We start from the raw sequence: 18,467 nt of genomic DNA, 5'->3' as shown, positions 1-18,467 counted from the left end.
TGGGGCAATTCTAAATGGCAAGGAAAGGATAGTAACTCTTGGGCTTGAGAGTGGGAAGTCTGAGACAGTTGACACAGTGTATGGATTCTGTATGCTTATGACATCTGTATTGAGAGCTAGAGTTTTATGGCAGAGAGATGCATGGAACTCTTAGATAGTATGGTGGATACCACTTAGATTGTGCCAGTGGGATCAGGATAGACTGGACTAGTCTGTGAGTTTCAAGATGTATTTCCAGGGGATGTGTCAGGATTACAATTACAAATGGTATCAGAGCCTTGACCCAGCCAGATGTGTGGCTGACGGGGACGTCGGACCCCTAAGGGGGGGGGGTGATTGTGACAGTCAGAATCCCGTGATCCGTAGGGGGAAAGAATTGGTAAAAGCTGTGCAATCCCACACCGCCTAGGAAAGGTTAAGTGTGATGACTCTAAGACTATGTAGGTATGGGACTGCAAATGGATTGATGGGTACTACCTACGCAAACAAGATGCATCTTCTTTTCGGTAGCCTATCACTTGAGAACTCCGAAGTTAAAGCGTGCTTGACTTAGAGTAATCTCAAGATGGGTGACCTCATGGGAAGTTTTCCTAGGAAGTGTGCGAGTGAGGAAAAAGCACGCTGAAAAGACTCGTGTTGGTTTGTAGGACAAATCGTCATTCCAGGATACAGCCAGTGAGGACTACATATACAGTTGATCAGTATGGAGATCTCTATGTGAGAGAGATCGTGCGTCTCCATGGAGCACCGAGGTCGATCGTGTCAGATCGGGACCACAATTTTACTTCCAAGTTTTGGGGAGGTTTACAGAAGGCCATGGGAACGCAGTTGAAGTTCAGTACTGCTTATCATCCTCAGATAGATGGGCAACCTGAGAGGATAATCCAGATATTAGAAGACATGCTGCGAGCATGTGTGCTGGACTTTGGTGGATCTTGGAGTAAGTATCTACCTTTGATAGAGTTTTCTCACAACAACAATTATCAGTCTACCATTGGATTTGCACCTTATGAGATGTTGTATGGTAGGAAGTGCAGATCTCCCATTCATTGGGATGAGACAAGTGAAAGGAGATACTTGGGTCCTGAGGCAGTTCAGAGGACCAGTGAGGCCATTGAGAAGATTAGAGCTCAGATGCTCGCTTCTCAAAGTAGATAGAAGAGCTATGCAGATCCCAAGCGCAGGAATGTGGAGTTCCAAGTGGGAGACTATGTTTTCCTTAGAGTCTCACCATGGAAAGGGGTGAGAAGGTTTGGGAAGAAGGGTAACCTGAGCCCTAGATTTGTAGGTCCATTTGAGATCCTGGAAAGGATTTGTCAGGTGGCTTACAGATTGGCCTTGCCTCCGGCATTGTCAGCCGTGCATAACGTGTTTCACGTTTCAGCTCTTCGGAGGTACGTATCTGATGTGAATCATATTTTGAGCTATGAAGATCTGGAGCTCGAGGCAGATCTCTCCTTTAAAGAGCAGCCTGTAACGACCTGAATTCGCTAATAGGGCTTAGGGCCTTGATTAGTGTGCCTAGAGGGCAATAAATGATTTAATATGTTAATATGTGAATTTATGCGAATATATGATAATGATGCATGTTTAGTTGAGTTAAATGTTCATGTGGGCCCCGTTTGGATATTAGGGGTATAAATGTGATAAATGCGATATATATGTGATAAATCTGTGCAGCACGATCCGAGACAGTCCTGGGGAGCGGTTAACCAGAAAGTCATAGCAAGGTTGAGAATCCGACTCAGCGCGAGTCGAGGGGTAATTTGGGCATTAGTTATTATATGGGGTTATCGGGTTGTGAAAATAAATATTTGGAGATATATTTGAGGATAGAATGTCTAAGAGGGAATATTGGGGAAATTTACCATTTTGCCCTCGGGGATGTTTTGGTACCCCGAGCCTTGTGGTAACCTTGAAGCTTTAGTTAAATAAAACAAAACTTGGAATAGTTTAGAACACATAGAAATCGACCCATATCTTTCCCTCATCACTTGGTTTTCTTCTCTTCATCTTCCTCTAAGGCTTAGCAAGGAAAACTTGGGGAAATCAACTTGAAGCTAAGGAATTGTAGCTGGGGATTTAGGGGAGCTTGAAGCTTGGAGCATAGGGAGTTGATTTTGAGGTTCAATCCAGCAAGGGTAAGCTTTAATTATAAAGATTATGTTTAGAATTGTTGCTGGTTATTAGAGATTGCATGTTAGCTAAGTTTGGGATGTTCTTGATTGCTTGGTTGAGTTTTGAAGCTGGTTCTTGATAGGTTTTGATGTTAAGACTGTGTTAGAACTTTTGTGGTGATAATCTAGGACTGTTAGTTAAGTTTTGGGTGAATTGGTTTGAGGAAAAAGGCTAAAAAATGATGAAGATTTCTGGGTTGGAGGCTAGGGCCGCGGCCCGTGTGTGCGCGCGGCCATGGGAGGCCGAGATGTTTGATGCGCGCCGCGGCCCATGTGTGCTTCAGGGAGATGCTAGCCTATGTTTCAAGGCTAGCCGCGACGCTTGTGGGTAGGGCCGCGACTCTTAGTGCCAGTTTGAGTTTTTAACTGTGTTTAGGCTTGGGAACTCAATGGTTAAGGCTCGGGATGGATTTTATCACCCGGATTGATAGAATTCAAGGTCCCGGAGGTTAGAGATATGGCTCAAAGTTATTTAATGGATTAGAACTTGATGGATTGATATTGTTAATATGTTGTGACTAGGGTTTCGACGAGGCTCAAGTAAGAGGACTGTGCTCGGGATAACGGTGCTCAGAGAGCTCAAGACTCAGATAAGAAAACCCTTGTTCCCATAGAGCTTATATGCAGGGCTGAGCCCAATGTGTTTGAATTGTAGGTCGTAACCCTTTGATTGAATTTGCTAGTATTTTGTACTTGTTTATTATGCTATGAATGCAATTATGTGAATGATCGGCAAGAGCCGGGAACAGTGTAGGCCGAGGTCGGCAGGGGCCGGGAGCAGCATTGAGCACGTGGAGTGCGAGTTGCCAGGGCGAGTCCCTAAAGGATACCTGGGATATCCTCATGGTGTGGACCACGAACCAAGGGTATGGTAAGGCACCTAGGACGGCTAGGCCGTATGTGTTTAGCCCATTGATGGCCAGTTTATGTACTTGGTGTATGTTTTGCATATGTTATCTGTTTGTGGGTTTTCTTGCTGGGCTTCGGCTCACAGATGCTCTGTGGTGCAGGTAAGGGCAAGGAGAAAGCCAACCATCCATGAGTGTAGCAAGCATGAAGCGGCGTGTACATGTTTGGTCTGCCTGGCTGCCACAGCCAGTGGATTTTGGGAGATGAATGTAATAAAACCTAGATTTTTTCGTTTAGCTAACTTGGTTGTATTTATATATTGTAAATATTTCTAAACAGTATTTTGGGATCCCAAGTGTTAAACTTTTATGATCTTCAATGGTATAGAGTTATTTCTAAAGTTTTTACTCTGATTATGGCTTAATTACACTTTTGCTTTAAAAACCTCGATTAGCGAGTGATTGCATGTTTTAAACTCACTTAGTAACGACTCTAAGGTAGTAGGGCGTTACAACTTGGTATCAGAGCGAGCCAAGGTTATTGGTTCTGGAGATTGACCGAACATGTACACTCGCTGTCAGTGACAAGCTTGACTCAGGGTTGGTTGGTATGAGTGACTAATATGCTTTAAATATGTGCTTGAATGCCCTGTTTGCCTACTTATTTTATATAGAGCATGATGAACGAGTTAACATATGCATGATGCTAGGGCATGGCCCGTTGTGTGTTATATGATATCTGTATGCTATATGAGTTACTGTTTTTGGATGGCTAATGGTTTGGGAGGTGGTTTGGATGTTGTTATCATGCCTGATGAGCGGCGTCGTTGGTTGCAGGCATATTTGTTGAGATGCCTCAACAATCAGCTAGACTCCGCGGCAGTAGGGCCGAGGATGACAATCAGGGTCAGGACCCTCCTCCTGCCCCACAGAATTGGCAAGAGATGTTTGCCGAGATGGAAACAAGATTGCAGCGAACAGAGGAAGAGCTGCGACAGCTGAGGCAACGGGCCTCACCTCAGGTAACTGGGCTGCCAATTCAGCAGATGGTGGCGCCAACGCCAGTTCAGTTTACTGTGGAGAACAAGTGGGAACCTCTTTACGAAAGATTCAGGAAACAGCATCCTCCCACCTTTGAGGGTGGATCAGACCCACTGCGGGCAGAGCAGTGGATGAATATGACTTCCTCAATTCTGGATTTTATGAGAGTTCAGGGGAATGAGAGGATATCTTGTGCTAGCTACATGTTTAGAGAGAATGCCTACATTTGGTGGGACGTGGTGGTTCAGAGAAGGGATGTATCAGTTATGACTTGGGAAGAGTTCAGAAACCTATTTAACGAGAAGTATTACAGTGTGGCAGTTCGAGCAGCGAAGGTTGATGAGTTTATCAACCTGACTCAGAACCGATCGACAGTGACAGAGTATGCTATAAAGTTTGACAGATTGGCGAAGTTTGCGCCAGATTTAGTGCCGACTGATGCGGCAAGAAGGGACAGGTTTGTGCGGGGGTTAAACGTTATGATCGCTTGCGATGTGAATATTACCTTGGATTCAGAGACTACCACTTATGGCCAGGTAGTGGACAAGGCCCTTACTGCTGAGAGGATCAAAGATCAGATTTGGAAGGAAAGCACTGTTAGGCGCGATGCTAGGAGGACAGTGCCACCTTTTGTTGGATTCAGTCGTGGTGGTGGTTCTAGTGAGCAGAAGAGGAAGGCCCCAGATTTCTTTGTTCCTCCTAGTTCAGATAGGAGGGCACGGGGCGCTTCCACTGGCAGTCAGGGTGGCAGTGACAACTGGAGGAGTTTTCCAGTGTGTCCGCAGTGCAGGCGACGCCATCAGGGTGAGTGCAGGATCAGGGCCTTCTTTTTTTGTGGAAGTGTCAGTCATCTGAAGAGGGATTGCCCTCAAGTTATGAAGGAGGAGCAGAAGCAGAGTGACAGTCTTCCTCATGCCAGGGTATTTACTTTGACACAGACCGAGACGGAGGCTAGCCCCTCAGCTGTGACAAGTCAGATCTCTAGTGTTGGTTCTCTGTATACTGCATTGTTTGATTCAGGGGCTACCCATTCATTTGTATTTGCTAGAGTGATAGATCAGGTAGACCTAGTGGTGTGTATGCTAGGGGATTTCAGACTTTGTTGCCAACAGGAGAACTGGTAGTCTCTAGGAAATGGATTAGAGCATTGCCAGTAGATGGTAGGGAACTGTCTGTTGATCTGATTAAGTTGGAGATGGATGACTTTGATATGATTCTAGGGATGGATTGGTTATCTAAGTATGGGGCAACGATTGACTACAAGCGTAGAATGGTGACTTTTGAACCAGAAGGGGAGGTGCCCTTTGTGTTTGTGGGGATAGTTAGTGGACCGCGGGTACCAATGATTTCAGCATTGAAGGCTAGGGACCTAATGCAGGAAGGTTTCATGGGATTTCTAGCAAGCGTTGTGGATACCTCTAGGGTGGTGTCGGTTGGACTGGGGGAGACTAGATTGGTGTGTAAGTTTCCAAATTTATTTCCAGCAGATTTGCCAGGGTTGCCGCCGCAGCGAGAGATTGACTTTGTTATAGAGTTGGTACCAGGAGCGGAGCCAGTATCTAGGACACCTTATAGAATGGCTCCAGTGGAGTTAAAGGAATTGAAGATTCAGTTGTAAGAGTTAATTGATTTGGGGTTCATCAGACCGAGTTTCTCGCCATGGGGTGCTCCAGTGTTGTTTGTTAAGAAGAAAGATGGATCCCTTAGGATGTGTATCGATTACAGGAAGCTAAACAAGTTAACCATTAAGAACAAGTATCCACTGCCTAGGATCATCGATTTATTTGACCAGTTACAGGGAAGAACAGTGTTTTCCAAGATAGATCTCCGATCAGGTTATCATCAATTAAGGATTAAAGAGGAGGACATACCAAAGACTGTTTTCCAAACTAGGTATGGACTTTATGAATTCCTGGTTATGTCCTTTGGATTAACCAATGCCCCAGTAGCCTTCATGGACATGATGAATAGGGTTTTCAAGGATTATCTGGACAAGTTTGTGATTGTATTCATCGATGACATCCTGGTGTATTCTCAGTCAGAGACAGAGCACGAGCAGCATCTGCGGTTGGTTCTACAGCGGTTAAGGGAGCATAAGTTATATGCAAAGTTCAGTAAGTGTGAGTTCTGGTTACCACAAGTTACATTTCTGGGCCACATTGTCAGTAAGGAGGAGATTCTGGTTGACGCAAGTAAGATTGAGGCGATCAGAGATTGGCCTAGACCGGGCAATGTTCCTGGAGTGAGAAGTTTCTTGGGCTTAGTGGGGTACTATCGGCGGTTCGTAGAAGGGTTCTCCAAAATAACTACGCCATTGACAGAACTGACAAAGAAGAAGAGAAGGTATGTTTGGACGGACAGATGTGAGAACAGTTTCAAGGAGTTGAAGCGGCGATTGATCACCGCGCCAGTGCTAAGTTTGCCGACAGACAATGAAAAGTTTGTGGTTTATTGTGATGCATCCAGACAGGGTTTGGGGTGCGTGCTGATGCAATCTGGTAAGGTAATAGTCTATGCATCGAGATAGTTGAAGGAGTATGAGCAGAGGTATCCCACACATGATCTGGAGTTGGCAGCGGTGGTGTTTGCACTCAAGATTTGGAGGCATTATCTTTATGGTGAGAAGTGTGAGATATACACCGACCATAAGAGCGTAAAGTATTTCTTTACTCAGAAGGACCTGAATATGCGCCAGAGGCGGTGGCTAGAATTGGTTAGGATTATGATTGTGATATCCTATACCATCCATGGAAGGCAAATGTGGTGGCTGATGCATTGAGTCGGAAGGGCCCAAGACAGTTGTTTAGTTCGAGGCAGATATTTGATAAGCTAGCTGAGGAGATGACCAGAGCAGGTATAGAGTTGGTGGTTGGTCAGTTGGCCAACATCACTCTTCAGTCTACACTCCTTGAGAGGATCAAGGAGGCGCAGGGGAAAGATTCTCAGTTGAAAGGTCACAGAGAGAGTGTCTTAGTCGGAGCGACTAAGGACTTTTCTATATCAGAGATGGGATTACTGAAGTATAAGGGTCGGATCTGCGTTCCGATAGATTCTGATATCCGGGGAGAGATCTTAGATGAATCGCATACCACTCCCTATTCTTTGCACCCGGGTACGACAAAGATGTACCAGGATTTGAGAGCTTTGTATTGGTGGTCAGGCATGAAAAGGGATGTGGTGGATTATGTGGCCAAGTGCTTAACTTGCCAGCAAGTTAAGGCTGAGCATCAGAGGCCAGCAGGGTTGCTGCAGCCTCTGGGGATCCCATAATTGAAGTTGGAAGATATCACTATGGACTTTGTGGTTGGTTTGCCGAGGACTCTGGGACAGCATGACTCGGTGTGGGTGATTGTGGATAGGTATACCAAGTCCGCCCACTTTTTGCCTGTTAGGACAACTTATACTATGGAGCAGTACGCTGAGTTGTATGTGAAGGAGATTTTTTGACTTCATGGGGCTCCGAGGTTGATAGTATCCGACAGAGACCCCACCTTCACTTCCAAGTTTTGGGAGAGTCTGCAGAAGGCTATGGGCACGCAGTTACGGTTTAGTACTGCTAATCATCCTTAGACGGATGGGCAGTCCAAGAGGACGATTCAGATATTGGATGACATGTTGCGAGCCTGTGTGCTAGATTTTGGGGGATCGTGGAGTAAGTATCTCCCTTTGATCGAGTTCTCGTACAACAACAGTTATCAGGCAGCCATTAGAGTGGCTCCGTACGAGATGCTATATGGAAGAAAGTGTAGATCACCTATTCATTGGGACGAGATAGGTGAGAGAAGATATTTGGGTCCTTAAATGGTTCAGAGGACCAATGAGGCGATTGAGAAGATTAAAGCGCGTATGCTCGCCTCCCAGAGTCGACAGAAAAGTTATTCAGACCTGAAACGCTGGAGCATGGAATTTCAGATTGGTGACCATGTGTTCCTTAGGGTTTCACCCATGAGGGGTGTGAAACGGTTTGGTGTTTGGGGCAAGTTGAGCCCTAGGTTTGTTGGCCCCTTCGAGATTCTGGAACGGGTTGGAGAGGTAGCTTACAGGTAGCGATGCCTCCAGCTGTATCAGGGGTTCATGATGTTTTCAATGTATCCATGCTCCGGAAGTATAAGTCAGATTCGACGATGTTCTAAGTTTTGAGAATCAGGAGCTTAATCAGGATTTGTCCTATGAGGAGAAGCCAGTTCAAGTTCTTGGCTAGAAAGATAAAGTCTTGTGGAGCAAGACCATCGCCTTGGTGAAAGTGCTGTGGAGAAACAGCAAGGTTGAGGAGGCGACGTGGGAACTTGAGTCAGAGATGAGGGAGCGGTATCCCGAGTTGTTCAGGTAATTTCGAGGACGAAATTTCTGTAAGGAGGGGATAGTTGTAACGACCCAAATTCGCTAATAGGGCTTAGGGCCTTGATTAGTGTGCCTGGAGGGCAATTAATGATTTAATATGTTAATATGTGAATTTATGCGAATATATGATAATGATGCATGTTTAGTTGAGTTAAATGTGCATGTGGGCCCTGTTTGGATATTAGGGGTATAAATGTGATAAATGCGATATATATATATATATATGTGATATATCTGTGCAGCACAATCTGAGACAGTCCTGGGGAACGGTTAGCCAGAAAGTCACAGCAGGGTTGAGAATCTGACTCGGGGCGAGTCGAGGGGTAATTTGGGCATTAGTTATTATATGGGGTTATCGGGTTGTGAAAATAAATATTTGGAGATATATTTGAGGATAGAATGTCTAGGAGGGAATATTGGGGAAATTTACCATTTTTCCCTCGGGGACGTTTTGGTGCCCCGAGCCTTGAGGTGACCTTGAAGCTTTAGTTAAATAAAACAAAACTTGGAATAGTTTAGAACACATAGAAACCGACCCATATCTTTCCCTCATCACTTGGTTTTCTTCTCTTCATTTTCCTCTAAGGCTTAGCAATGAAAACTTGGGGAAATCAACTTGAAGCTAAGGAATTGCAGCTGGGGATTTAGGGGAGCTTGAAGCTTGGAGCATAGGGAGTTGGTTCTGATGTTCAATCCAGCAAGGGTAAGCTTTAATTATAAAGATTATGTTTAGAATTGTTGCTGGTTATTAGAGATTGCATGTTAGCTAAGTTTGGGATGTTCTTGATTGCTTGGTTGAGTTTTGAAGCTGGTTCTTGATAGGTTTTGATGTTAAGACTGTGTTAGAACTTTTGTGGTGATAATCTGGGATTGTTAGTTTGATGCGGATTGCGGTGCTTGGCCAAGCGCGCCACGGCCCTTGTGTGCTTTAGGGAGATGCTAGCCTCTGTTTTGAGGCTAGCCGCGGCGCTTGTGGGTAAGGCCACGACTCTTAGTGCCAGTTTGAGATTTTAAGTGTGTTTAGTCTTGGGAACTCAATGGTTAAGGCTCGGGATGGATTTTATCATCCGGATTGATAGAATTCAAGGTCCCGGAGGTTAGAGATATGACTCAAAGTTATTTAATGGATTAGAACTTGATGGATGAAATTGTTAATATGTTGTGACTAGGGTTTCGGCGAGGCTCAAGTTAGAGGACTGTGCTCGGGATAACGGTGCTCATTGAGCTCGGGACTCAGGTAAGAAAACCCTTGTTCCCATAGAGCTTGTATGCAGGGTTGAGCCCAATGTGTTTGAATTGTAGGGTGTAGCCCTTTGATTGAATTTGCTAGTATTTTGTACTTGTTTATTATGCTATGAATGCAATTATGTGAATGATCGGCAAGAGCCAGGAACGGTGTAGGCCGAGGTCGGCAGTGGCCGGGAACGGCAAAGGGCCGAAAACGGCGTTAGGCACGTTGAGTGCAAGGTCGAGTACGGCAAGGGGCCGGGAGCAGCGTTGAGCACGTGGAGTGCGAGTTGCCAAGGCGAATCCCTAAAGGATACTTGGGATATCCTCATGGTGTGGACTGCGAACCCATGGTCTGGTAAGGCACCTGGGGGCTAGGCCGTATGTGTTTAGCCCATTGATGGCCAGTTTATGTACTTGGTGTATGTTTTGCATATTTTATCTGTTTGTGGGTTTTCTTGCTGGGCTTCGGCTCACAGATGCTCTGTGGTGCAGGTAAGGGCAAGGAGAAAGCCAACCATCCATGAGTGTAGCAGGCATGAAGCGGCGTGTACATGTTTGGTCTGCCTGGCTGCCACAGCCAGTGGATTTTGGGAGATGAATGTAATAAAACCTAGATTTTTTCGTTTAGCTAACTTGGTTGTATTTATTTTTTGTAAATATTTCTAGACAGTATGTTGGGATCCCAAGTGTTAAACTTTTATGATCTTCAATGGTATAGAGTTATTTCTAAAGTTTTTACTCTGATTATGGCTTAATTACACTTTTGCTTTAAAAACCTCGATTAGCGAGTGATTGCACGTTTTAAACTTACTTAGTAACGGCTCTAAGGTAGTAGGGCATTACACAGCCAGTCCAAATACTTGACAGAAAGGACAAGGTCCTCAGAAATAAGATAATTCCTTTGGTTATGGTATTGTGGAGGAACAGCAAGGTCGAGGAAGCGACCTAGGAGCTGGAGTCAAATATGCAGAGTCAGTATCCCGAGTTGTTCAGGTAAATTTTTAGGACGAAATTTCTGTAAGGAGGGGATTGTTGTAATGCCCCAAAATCCCTAATGTGGTTTAATGGTTGGATTAGTAGGCCGTGAGGGCCATAATTGATTTATTATGCCATTAAACTATTATATGCATGTTTATGTGAATTATATTATAATATGATGTTAAATGCATGCATGTGGGTCCACATTTCATGACAGGGGTATTTTGGTAATTTGACCCGTTGAGGGTGTAATTGTATATTTCTATGCATGTCGGTGATATATCGTTGAGGCCACATTATAATGTTGATTTTTTTGAGCTATTCAGCATGAGACGATCTTTGAATGCAATTAGCGATGTGGTCATAACGGGATTAAGTTCGAGGCTCGAGGTGAGTCTCGAGGTAATTTAATATTGGAGTGTTGCCAGGAATTAAAGGGTAACGGGATATGAATTAGTGGTATTTGAGAATATCGAGAATAGCGGGAATTGGAGGGTGTTAATTATGATTAACGAAATAGGTGGGAAAGGACAGTTTTACCCTTAAGAGTCTTTAGAAACGTTTATTTGACCTAGGGGCAAAATGGTCTTTTCACCCCTAAGATATATATCAGCATTTGGACTGTAGAATCTTACCCGAAACAGAGCACTCTTCTCCTTCAACCGATCATCATTCCTCATCCTTCCTCCTATGAAGTTTTGAACCCCAATTTGAGGATACAAGCTAGGAAACCAAAGGTTGGAGCTTAGAAACTTGGTTCATCCATTGAAGAGGACTCAAATCCCATTTAAGGTAAGAATTCATCCATGAATATAAGCTATACTCTGTTTTTCTTTATGGTTTTTCAGTTGAGATTTTGATGTGGATAGTTGTGAGAATTCATGGAAGTTTTTGAGTTTGGTTGCTTGGATTTTGATGAGGGTGTGCTGTAAATGAAGTTTAGGGGTTGAATTGGATGTTTGGGTGATGTTTGGGATTGGTTTAGAGGGTTGGTTTCAAGGGAAATCGCAAGGAGGGAAAACCAAAAAGATTCTGGTCTGTAATTGGTGCAGCAGCGCTAGGCAGGGCAGAGAGCTGGGCCTCTCTGACTTGAAATAGCGCCTCAGTGCCATTTAATAGGGCTGCAACGCTGGTCCATTTTCCAGCAAGCCTTTTTTAGGGCTCGGGGATGGGTTCCTTTACCCCATCTGGGTAGATTGAGATTCCCGAGAGTGCGGGATTGATCCCGGAAGAGACCTAGGAGCTGGAGTCAGATATGCAAAGTCAGTATCCCGAGTTGTTTAAATTTCGAGGACGAAATTTCTGTAAGGAGGGGATAGTTGTAATGCCCTGAAATCCCTAATGTGGTTTAATGGTTGGATTAGTAGGCCGTGAGGGCCATAGTTGATTTATTATGCCATTAAACTATTATAAGCATGTTTATGTGAATTATATTATAATATGATGTTAAATGCATGCATGTGGGTCCACATTTCATGACAGGGGTATTTTGGTAATTTGATCCGTTGAGGGCGTAATTGTATATTTGTATGCATGTCGGTGATATATGGTTGAGGCCACATTATAATGTGGATTTTTTTGAGCTATTCGGCACGAGACGATCTTTGAATGCAATTAGCGGTGTGGTGATAATGGGATTAAGTTCGAGGCTCGGGGTGAGTCTCGAGGTAATTTAATATTGGAGTGTTGCCAGGAATTAAAGGGTAACAAGACATGAATTAGTGGTATTTGAGAATATCGAGAATAGCGGGAATTGGAGGGTGTTAATTATGATTAATGAAATAGGTGGGACATGACAGTTTTACCCTTGGGAGTCTTTAGAAACCTTTATTTGACCTAGGGGCAAAATGTCTTTTCACCCCTAAGATATATATCAGCATTTGGACTGTAGAATCTTACCCGAAACAGAGCACTCTTCTCCTTCAACCGATCATCATTCCTCATCCTTCCTCCTTTGAAGTTTTGAACCCCAATTTGAGGATACAAGCTAGGAAACCAAAGGTTGGAGCTTAGAGACTTGGTTCATCCATTGAAGAGGAATCAAATCCCATTTGAGGTAAGAATTCATCCATGAATATAAGCTATACTCTGTTTTTCTTTATGGTTTTTCAGTTGAGATTTTGATGTGGATAGTTGTGAGAATTCATGGAATTTTTTGAGTTTGGTTGCTTGGATTTTGATGAGGGTGTGCTGTAAATGAAGTTTAGGGGTTGAATTGGATGTTTGGGTGATGTTTGGGATTGGTTTAGAGGGTTGGTTTCAAGGGAAATCGCAAGGAGGGAAAACCAAAAAGATTCGGGTCTGTAATTGATGCAGCAGCGCTAGGCAGGGCAGAGAGCTAGGCCTCTCTGACTTGAAATAGCGCCTTAGCACCATTTAATAGGGTTGCAGCACTAGTCCATTTTCCCGCAAGCCTATTTTAGGGCTCGGAATGACTTTTAAGGCTCAGGGATGGGTTCCTTTACCCCATTTGGGTAGATTGAGATTCCCGAGAGTGCGTGATTGATCCCAGAAGCGTGGTTTTAGATTGTGAATCTCTTATTGATTTACTTTATTAATGGATTCCAATTGGTTATGACTAGGTGACCGCTAAGGAACTGGAAAGTTGATCGTTCTCAAGGGTCGTTCTTATATTATTTCTCGCTCGAATCCGAGGTAAGAAAACTACACCCTATATATGACATGCATGGTTATTCATGAGACATGTTGAATGTTTAAATGTGGACATGGATTGAATATTGAATGCTTAGCAAATCTTGCTCACTTGTGTATGGGACAGACTGAATAATCAGAATTGGCAATGGTGTAAGTATCAACTGTGAAGCTGGGACTCATTAGTCAAGTTCGGTAGTGGTACTAGGCACTGGTCACACAATATTGACTCATAAGTCAAGATCGGCCTTAGCGTGTTCAACGCAAGCCAACAAAGATTAGATCTAATCGGCATCTGCATTAAATGATTCAAAAGAGCGTTAATGTCGGACCGACCTCAAGTTCGATGAATACTATAAGCGCATGTCTAGCCAAAGGCTAGTTACTTTGAGCCAAAGTGCCTGTTTAGTCACATGGCTGTGGGTGCCGAGCCCCGTAGTACCCATCAGTCACTCATCTGTTTAAGCTAGTGACTTACCCATCAGTCACTCCTCTGTATAAGCTAGTGACTTACCCATAAATCACTCATCTGTTTAAGCTAGTGACTTACCCATCAGTCACTCATTATGGTTTACCAGAACCTTAAGTGTTAAATCACTCTTCTGATTAAGAGTTATAAGCTCTTTCATGGTTATGTAACCACAAAGTGATATTCATTCATCTGTTCAGGGCTATAAGCTTTGTATGATTATCATGATCATCATTTGATATTGTATACTTGCATTATTGTGTTTTCTTGCTAGGCTTTGGCTCATGGGTGCTATGTGGTGTAGGTAAAGGGAAAGAGAAGCTCACCCAGTCTTGAGTGGAGAGCTTAGGTGGCGATGTGTACATATGTGACAGCTTGACCACCACGGCCAAGGAGTTCTCAGGGGAACTAGGGGGTTTACCCTATTTTTGCCGCTTAGATCGGCAGGTTGTAAATTTTGCACAGTAGTGACCATTTTGCATTGTAAACAACTTGTAAACGTTTTTATGGGCCCATGAACAGTTTTATGTTTTAAATAAAATATATTCTTTCCTTTTGATTGGTTTCCACCTTAACCTATTAATAACACCTAGAAGCACGTTTTTAACCAAAGAACTCGGTTAGCGAGTTAAATTCACGGTTCAACGTTCACCGTAATGGTCTTGGGCTATCCAGGGCATTACAGCACCCACGTGAGAGTGGCACGATTATTATTAGTTTAAAAGAATCCCGAATTTCTAGGGAAAAAGTGGGCAGTTACCCGAAAAGGCTATGTTATCGGGATATGTGCATTAAAACCCTAATCCAAAACCCTATTTCTTAAGCTACACGAGACTCGTGGCCTAATACCCCATAACCTAAAAAGGTTCCATTTTTATCTGCTTTCACAAAAAAAAATTGCGTAAATTATGTTTTTGATCATAATAGGCCTACACAATCAGAACTTATCTAGTGCAAAAGAGATCTTAAAAATCTTATAGAAACCAAAAAGCTTTTTCTTACGCACAGAGGAAACAAGTAAAAAAAATATATGTATAAGGATCAGAAACTTACACGAAGATGATCTTGGAAAAGAGGATATCGTCGATTGTAGAAGAGGAAGCTGAAATGATCCCACCGAGCCGAAGGTTAAGAGATTACTTTGTTTTTTGGGTTTAGAGAACATGCAAAGAAAAAACTCTTATTTATGTTTTCTCTAGTTCGTGTTTACTGAAGGATAAAAGTGCAAAAGTGAAAAAGAAGGTGGAAGAAAGGGACATATATATAGACCAGAGATAATGGCAAGGGTAATGAATCTGAGCCCTTGGTTTGAGTTAAAAGAGAATCCAAAGGATAACGTTTAATTATAGAAACTAGTGGCAGAAAGGTCATAGGAAAGGACGTGTGCAGAATGTGGAGGTACTCGAGTACTCTCGGTATGCAATCCCCTAATGACACGTGTCCGCACTCGAGTGTGGTAGGTGGGCACATTTTTCGAAAGTGAAGTTCAAAAGTTTCCTTCTCAGAGGATTCGAACCAACACTTTTGAGGGGGCAAAATATTACACCAAAATTTCGAGAATGAATAAATAGCCTCAAAATGTAGGCTCGAAAAGAGTAAGCTTGAAAATAACAAGTGTTGGTTGTACACTTGTATAAATTGGCGTGATTCCAGGTCTGGTCAGTTATTAAAACTCGAGCATAGGTGACATTGTTCGAGCTTAGGTTGCAAGCTTGAAGGCACCAATCTTCTCTGAAGGGTCGGGTCCGCAAAGTCACTAGATGAGGAGAATGTTGACTAGAATGACGAGCTCGAAGTCTGGACCGGTCTCGAAAAGCGCATCAGCCTTACAATCGAGCTCAGCAACGCGTTTTGCACGCGGGAACTGTTAGGAAATCCCTATTCCTTAGGGATTTGTTGTTATCATATAATTAAATCCCTATTATCATGGGATATTATATAATTAATGCATTTATTTGTATTTATTTCAAATTTGAATGATTGATTGTAACTTTTCGAAATAAGGAGAAGATATTCTGTCAACTAAGTCTATAAATAGTCTGGGGAATTTCATTTGTACTCATGCACAAATTGTACTAATGATACTCTACCAAATTACTTTCTGAAAAAGCTTTGAGAGTGTTGAGAGAAATAATATTGACTCGTGGACTAGACAGATTTTAACTGCTGAACCACGTAAAAAATTTGTGATTTCTTCTTCTTTTCTTGCAACATTATTTAGTGTTCTTCATATCTAAGTTGACGAAAGACGACGTCCGCACTTATTATTTTATATTTTCAAAAAGAAAGTTATTGAGGTGGAGGAGACTAATGACCAACATTAGAATTTAGAACCCTACATATTTTGAAAAAGACATAATGTCACTCATTAGCTTTAACAATGTATATAATAATGTTGTGTGTATACGTGGCAGTCTAAAATATATGGTTATTATAATTGATAACTGAACACTCAAATGCTGAGTGAATACAGTACAGTACAGTACAGAACAGAGCAGCAGTACAGTAGAGAAGAGATCTAAAAGCAGCTGTCGGTGAAAGACAGAGGGAACAGAAGAGAAAAGCTATAGCGTAAGCTTTGATGGGGGCAAGCTCAAGCTCAACCACACCACTTCCTCTCCTCTTCTTGGCCAGACTCACTGGCCTTTTGGTTGCAGCGTTGGTCTCCTTTTGGGCTTTAGCTTTCAACTCCAGCTTTCTTCCTCATTCCGCTACTGCCTCCCAGGAGTACTTCGTCTACTCCGTATGTGTTTTCCATCTAAATTTTCTAAGGAAAATGTTCATTTTTAGCTTAAGTATTGTGACACTTTTTTCTTGTTTTAATTTACAGGTTCTTCATCCTTTGTGTATGGTCATTGGCTTCATTCTCATTAGTGGAGAAGGTAATAATTAAGGGAAATAACTATAACCCAGATGCCAGAGAGAATAAGGAAGACATTAATATTAATAATTGAACATTTTATTGATTTTAACAAGTGTTTTTCATTTTTGATTTCTCTTTCTCAATCTCAGCTATATTGGTCCATAGATGGTTGCCTGGCTCAACGAGTTTGAAGAAATCAGTGCATTTGTTTCTTCAAGGAGTGGCCTTGGCTTCTGGGATTTTTGGTATTTGGACAAAGTTTCGTGGGGAGAATGGGATTGTGGGTAATTTCTACAGTCTCCATTCTTGGATGGGTTTGCTTTCCATGTCCTTGTTTGGTGCTCAGGTATATATACCTCTGAATTTCTCTATTTTCATTTTCCTCTTCCAATTCATAAATAAAGTTGTTTGTTTCTCGAGAAACTAGTGGCATTATTTTAGTGCGTTTGTGTGTGAAAATTATGATTACTATTTAGAAAAACACTCTTTTTGAGAACAATGCAACTGTGGTCCCTTATCCCTTTGTCACTTCCTGCATCATTATTTACTCTTTTAGATTCAAATATTTATTTAGTGACCAAGTGATGTCTTTTTCAATAGTTTGATTAAACCTGATGCTTCACGTTTCAGCCACCCTAATAATTCATCAATCTTGATTTGATTACTTGCAGTTTATGGGCTTTTCAGGGCCCAATGCAAAGAATTGTGCTTAATTCATGTAACAAAAATCTTGAAAACAAATTGAACATAGCCTTATGGTAACGTAAATATTTCCATATTTTCTGAAACGGCTGCTTATACTATCATATATTTATTAAAGTTTTAATATATTGTTGTGTTGTCTGCAGTGGATAACGGGTTTTGTAAGCTTTTGGCACATAGGAGAGGTGAGGAGAGTGAGGATGAAGGTGTTGCCATGGCACGTCTTTGTTGGTCTCTACACGTATGGCCTGGCCGTGGCGACGGCCGAAACAGGGCTTTTAGAGAAGCTGACATTCTTACAAACCAAGAGGAACTTGTCTAAGCGATGTACGGAGTCCATGGTTGTCAATGGCTTGGGACTTGGCTTGGTGCTGCTAGGCGGCATAGTAATATTGGCTGCGGTGTCTCCCAAGTACCACCACCGCCAGGCCCTTAAAACCAAACCTGTCTACTCATCATCTGATAGAGATACAAAACACCTCTCTTCTATATGAATTTTTATCGAAAATCCATTATTTTGTTGATTATGTTTCTTCATATTGTGTATATATGTATTGAGAAAATGCTGAGGTTTATTTTTTAAATTATTTGTTTTTGCTTTTTAGTATTGAATGGAGAATTTAAGTGTCAATCCGACATGAAGTAATTAACCTTTTTTTTTGGCACTCGATTTATTAAAGGGTAAATACGATATTATTTTTTTGGTGCAAAAGTTACAGATGAGACAAGAATAAAATATTCTCAAATTTTAATTTTGATTTTAAAACTATTTATTTAAAAAATCATTCAAACTTTAAAAATAAAATTGATATAAAACTTTATAAACATTTTATAAAAAAAAAGACTTCAAAAACTAAATTAATTAAAGCCCCATTCTATTCACCTTCTTTATCATCTTGCTCGTATTATCTTCATCTTCCTTTAAGTTCTTGGCAGAGGGTTAATGGAGACTGAGCTAGGAAAAATGGGCTACTACTGGGTTGTGGCTTTAGATCTGAAGTGGGCAACGAGAGACAACAACATTTATGAACCCATAGGGACGACGCAAGCAAATCTGGGTGTAAGGGTTGTTGATTAGTCGACATGGGGTGACAGAATGACATCTGTGCTCTGAATGGCAACATATATCTGGGTTTGTCACCTGCAACGACGAGAAGACATCAAAT

At 42.3% G+C, this 18,467-nt stretch overlaps 1 protein-coding gene across 1 annotated transcript; it reads left to right on the top strand.

Moving 5' to 3' along the window:
* The first annotated feature begins 16,196 nt into the window (after window positions 1-16,196).
* On the top strand, window positions 16,197-17,947 carry LOC133822791 (probable transmembrane ascorbate ferrireductase 4). The gene is made up of 4 exons (XM_062255236.1): window positions 16,197-16,479; window positions 16,567-16,618; window positions 16,749-16,945; window positions 17,448-17,947. The coding sequence occupies exons 1-4, from the start codon at window positions 16,318-16,320 to the stop codon at window positions 17,793-17,795; spliced, it is 759 nt and encodes a 252-aa protein (XP_062111220.1). The 5' UTR covers window positions 16,197-16,317; the 3' UTR covers window positions 17,796-17,947.
* The last annotated feature ends 520 nt before the right edge of the window (window positions 17,948-18,467 follow it).

Source organism: Humulus lupulus, chromosome 3, assembly GCF_963169125.1.
Source record: "Humulus lupulus chromosome 3, drHumLupu1.1, whole genome shotgun sequence".
NCBI lineage: Eukaryota > Viridiplantae > Streptophyta > Magnoliopsida > Rosales > Cannabaceae > Humulus > Humulus lupulus.
Note: the sequence above shows the minus strand (reverse complement) of the source record. Positions and strands in the feature narration are given on the sequence as shown.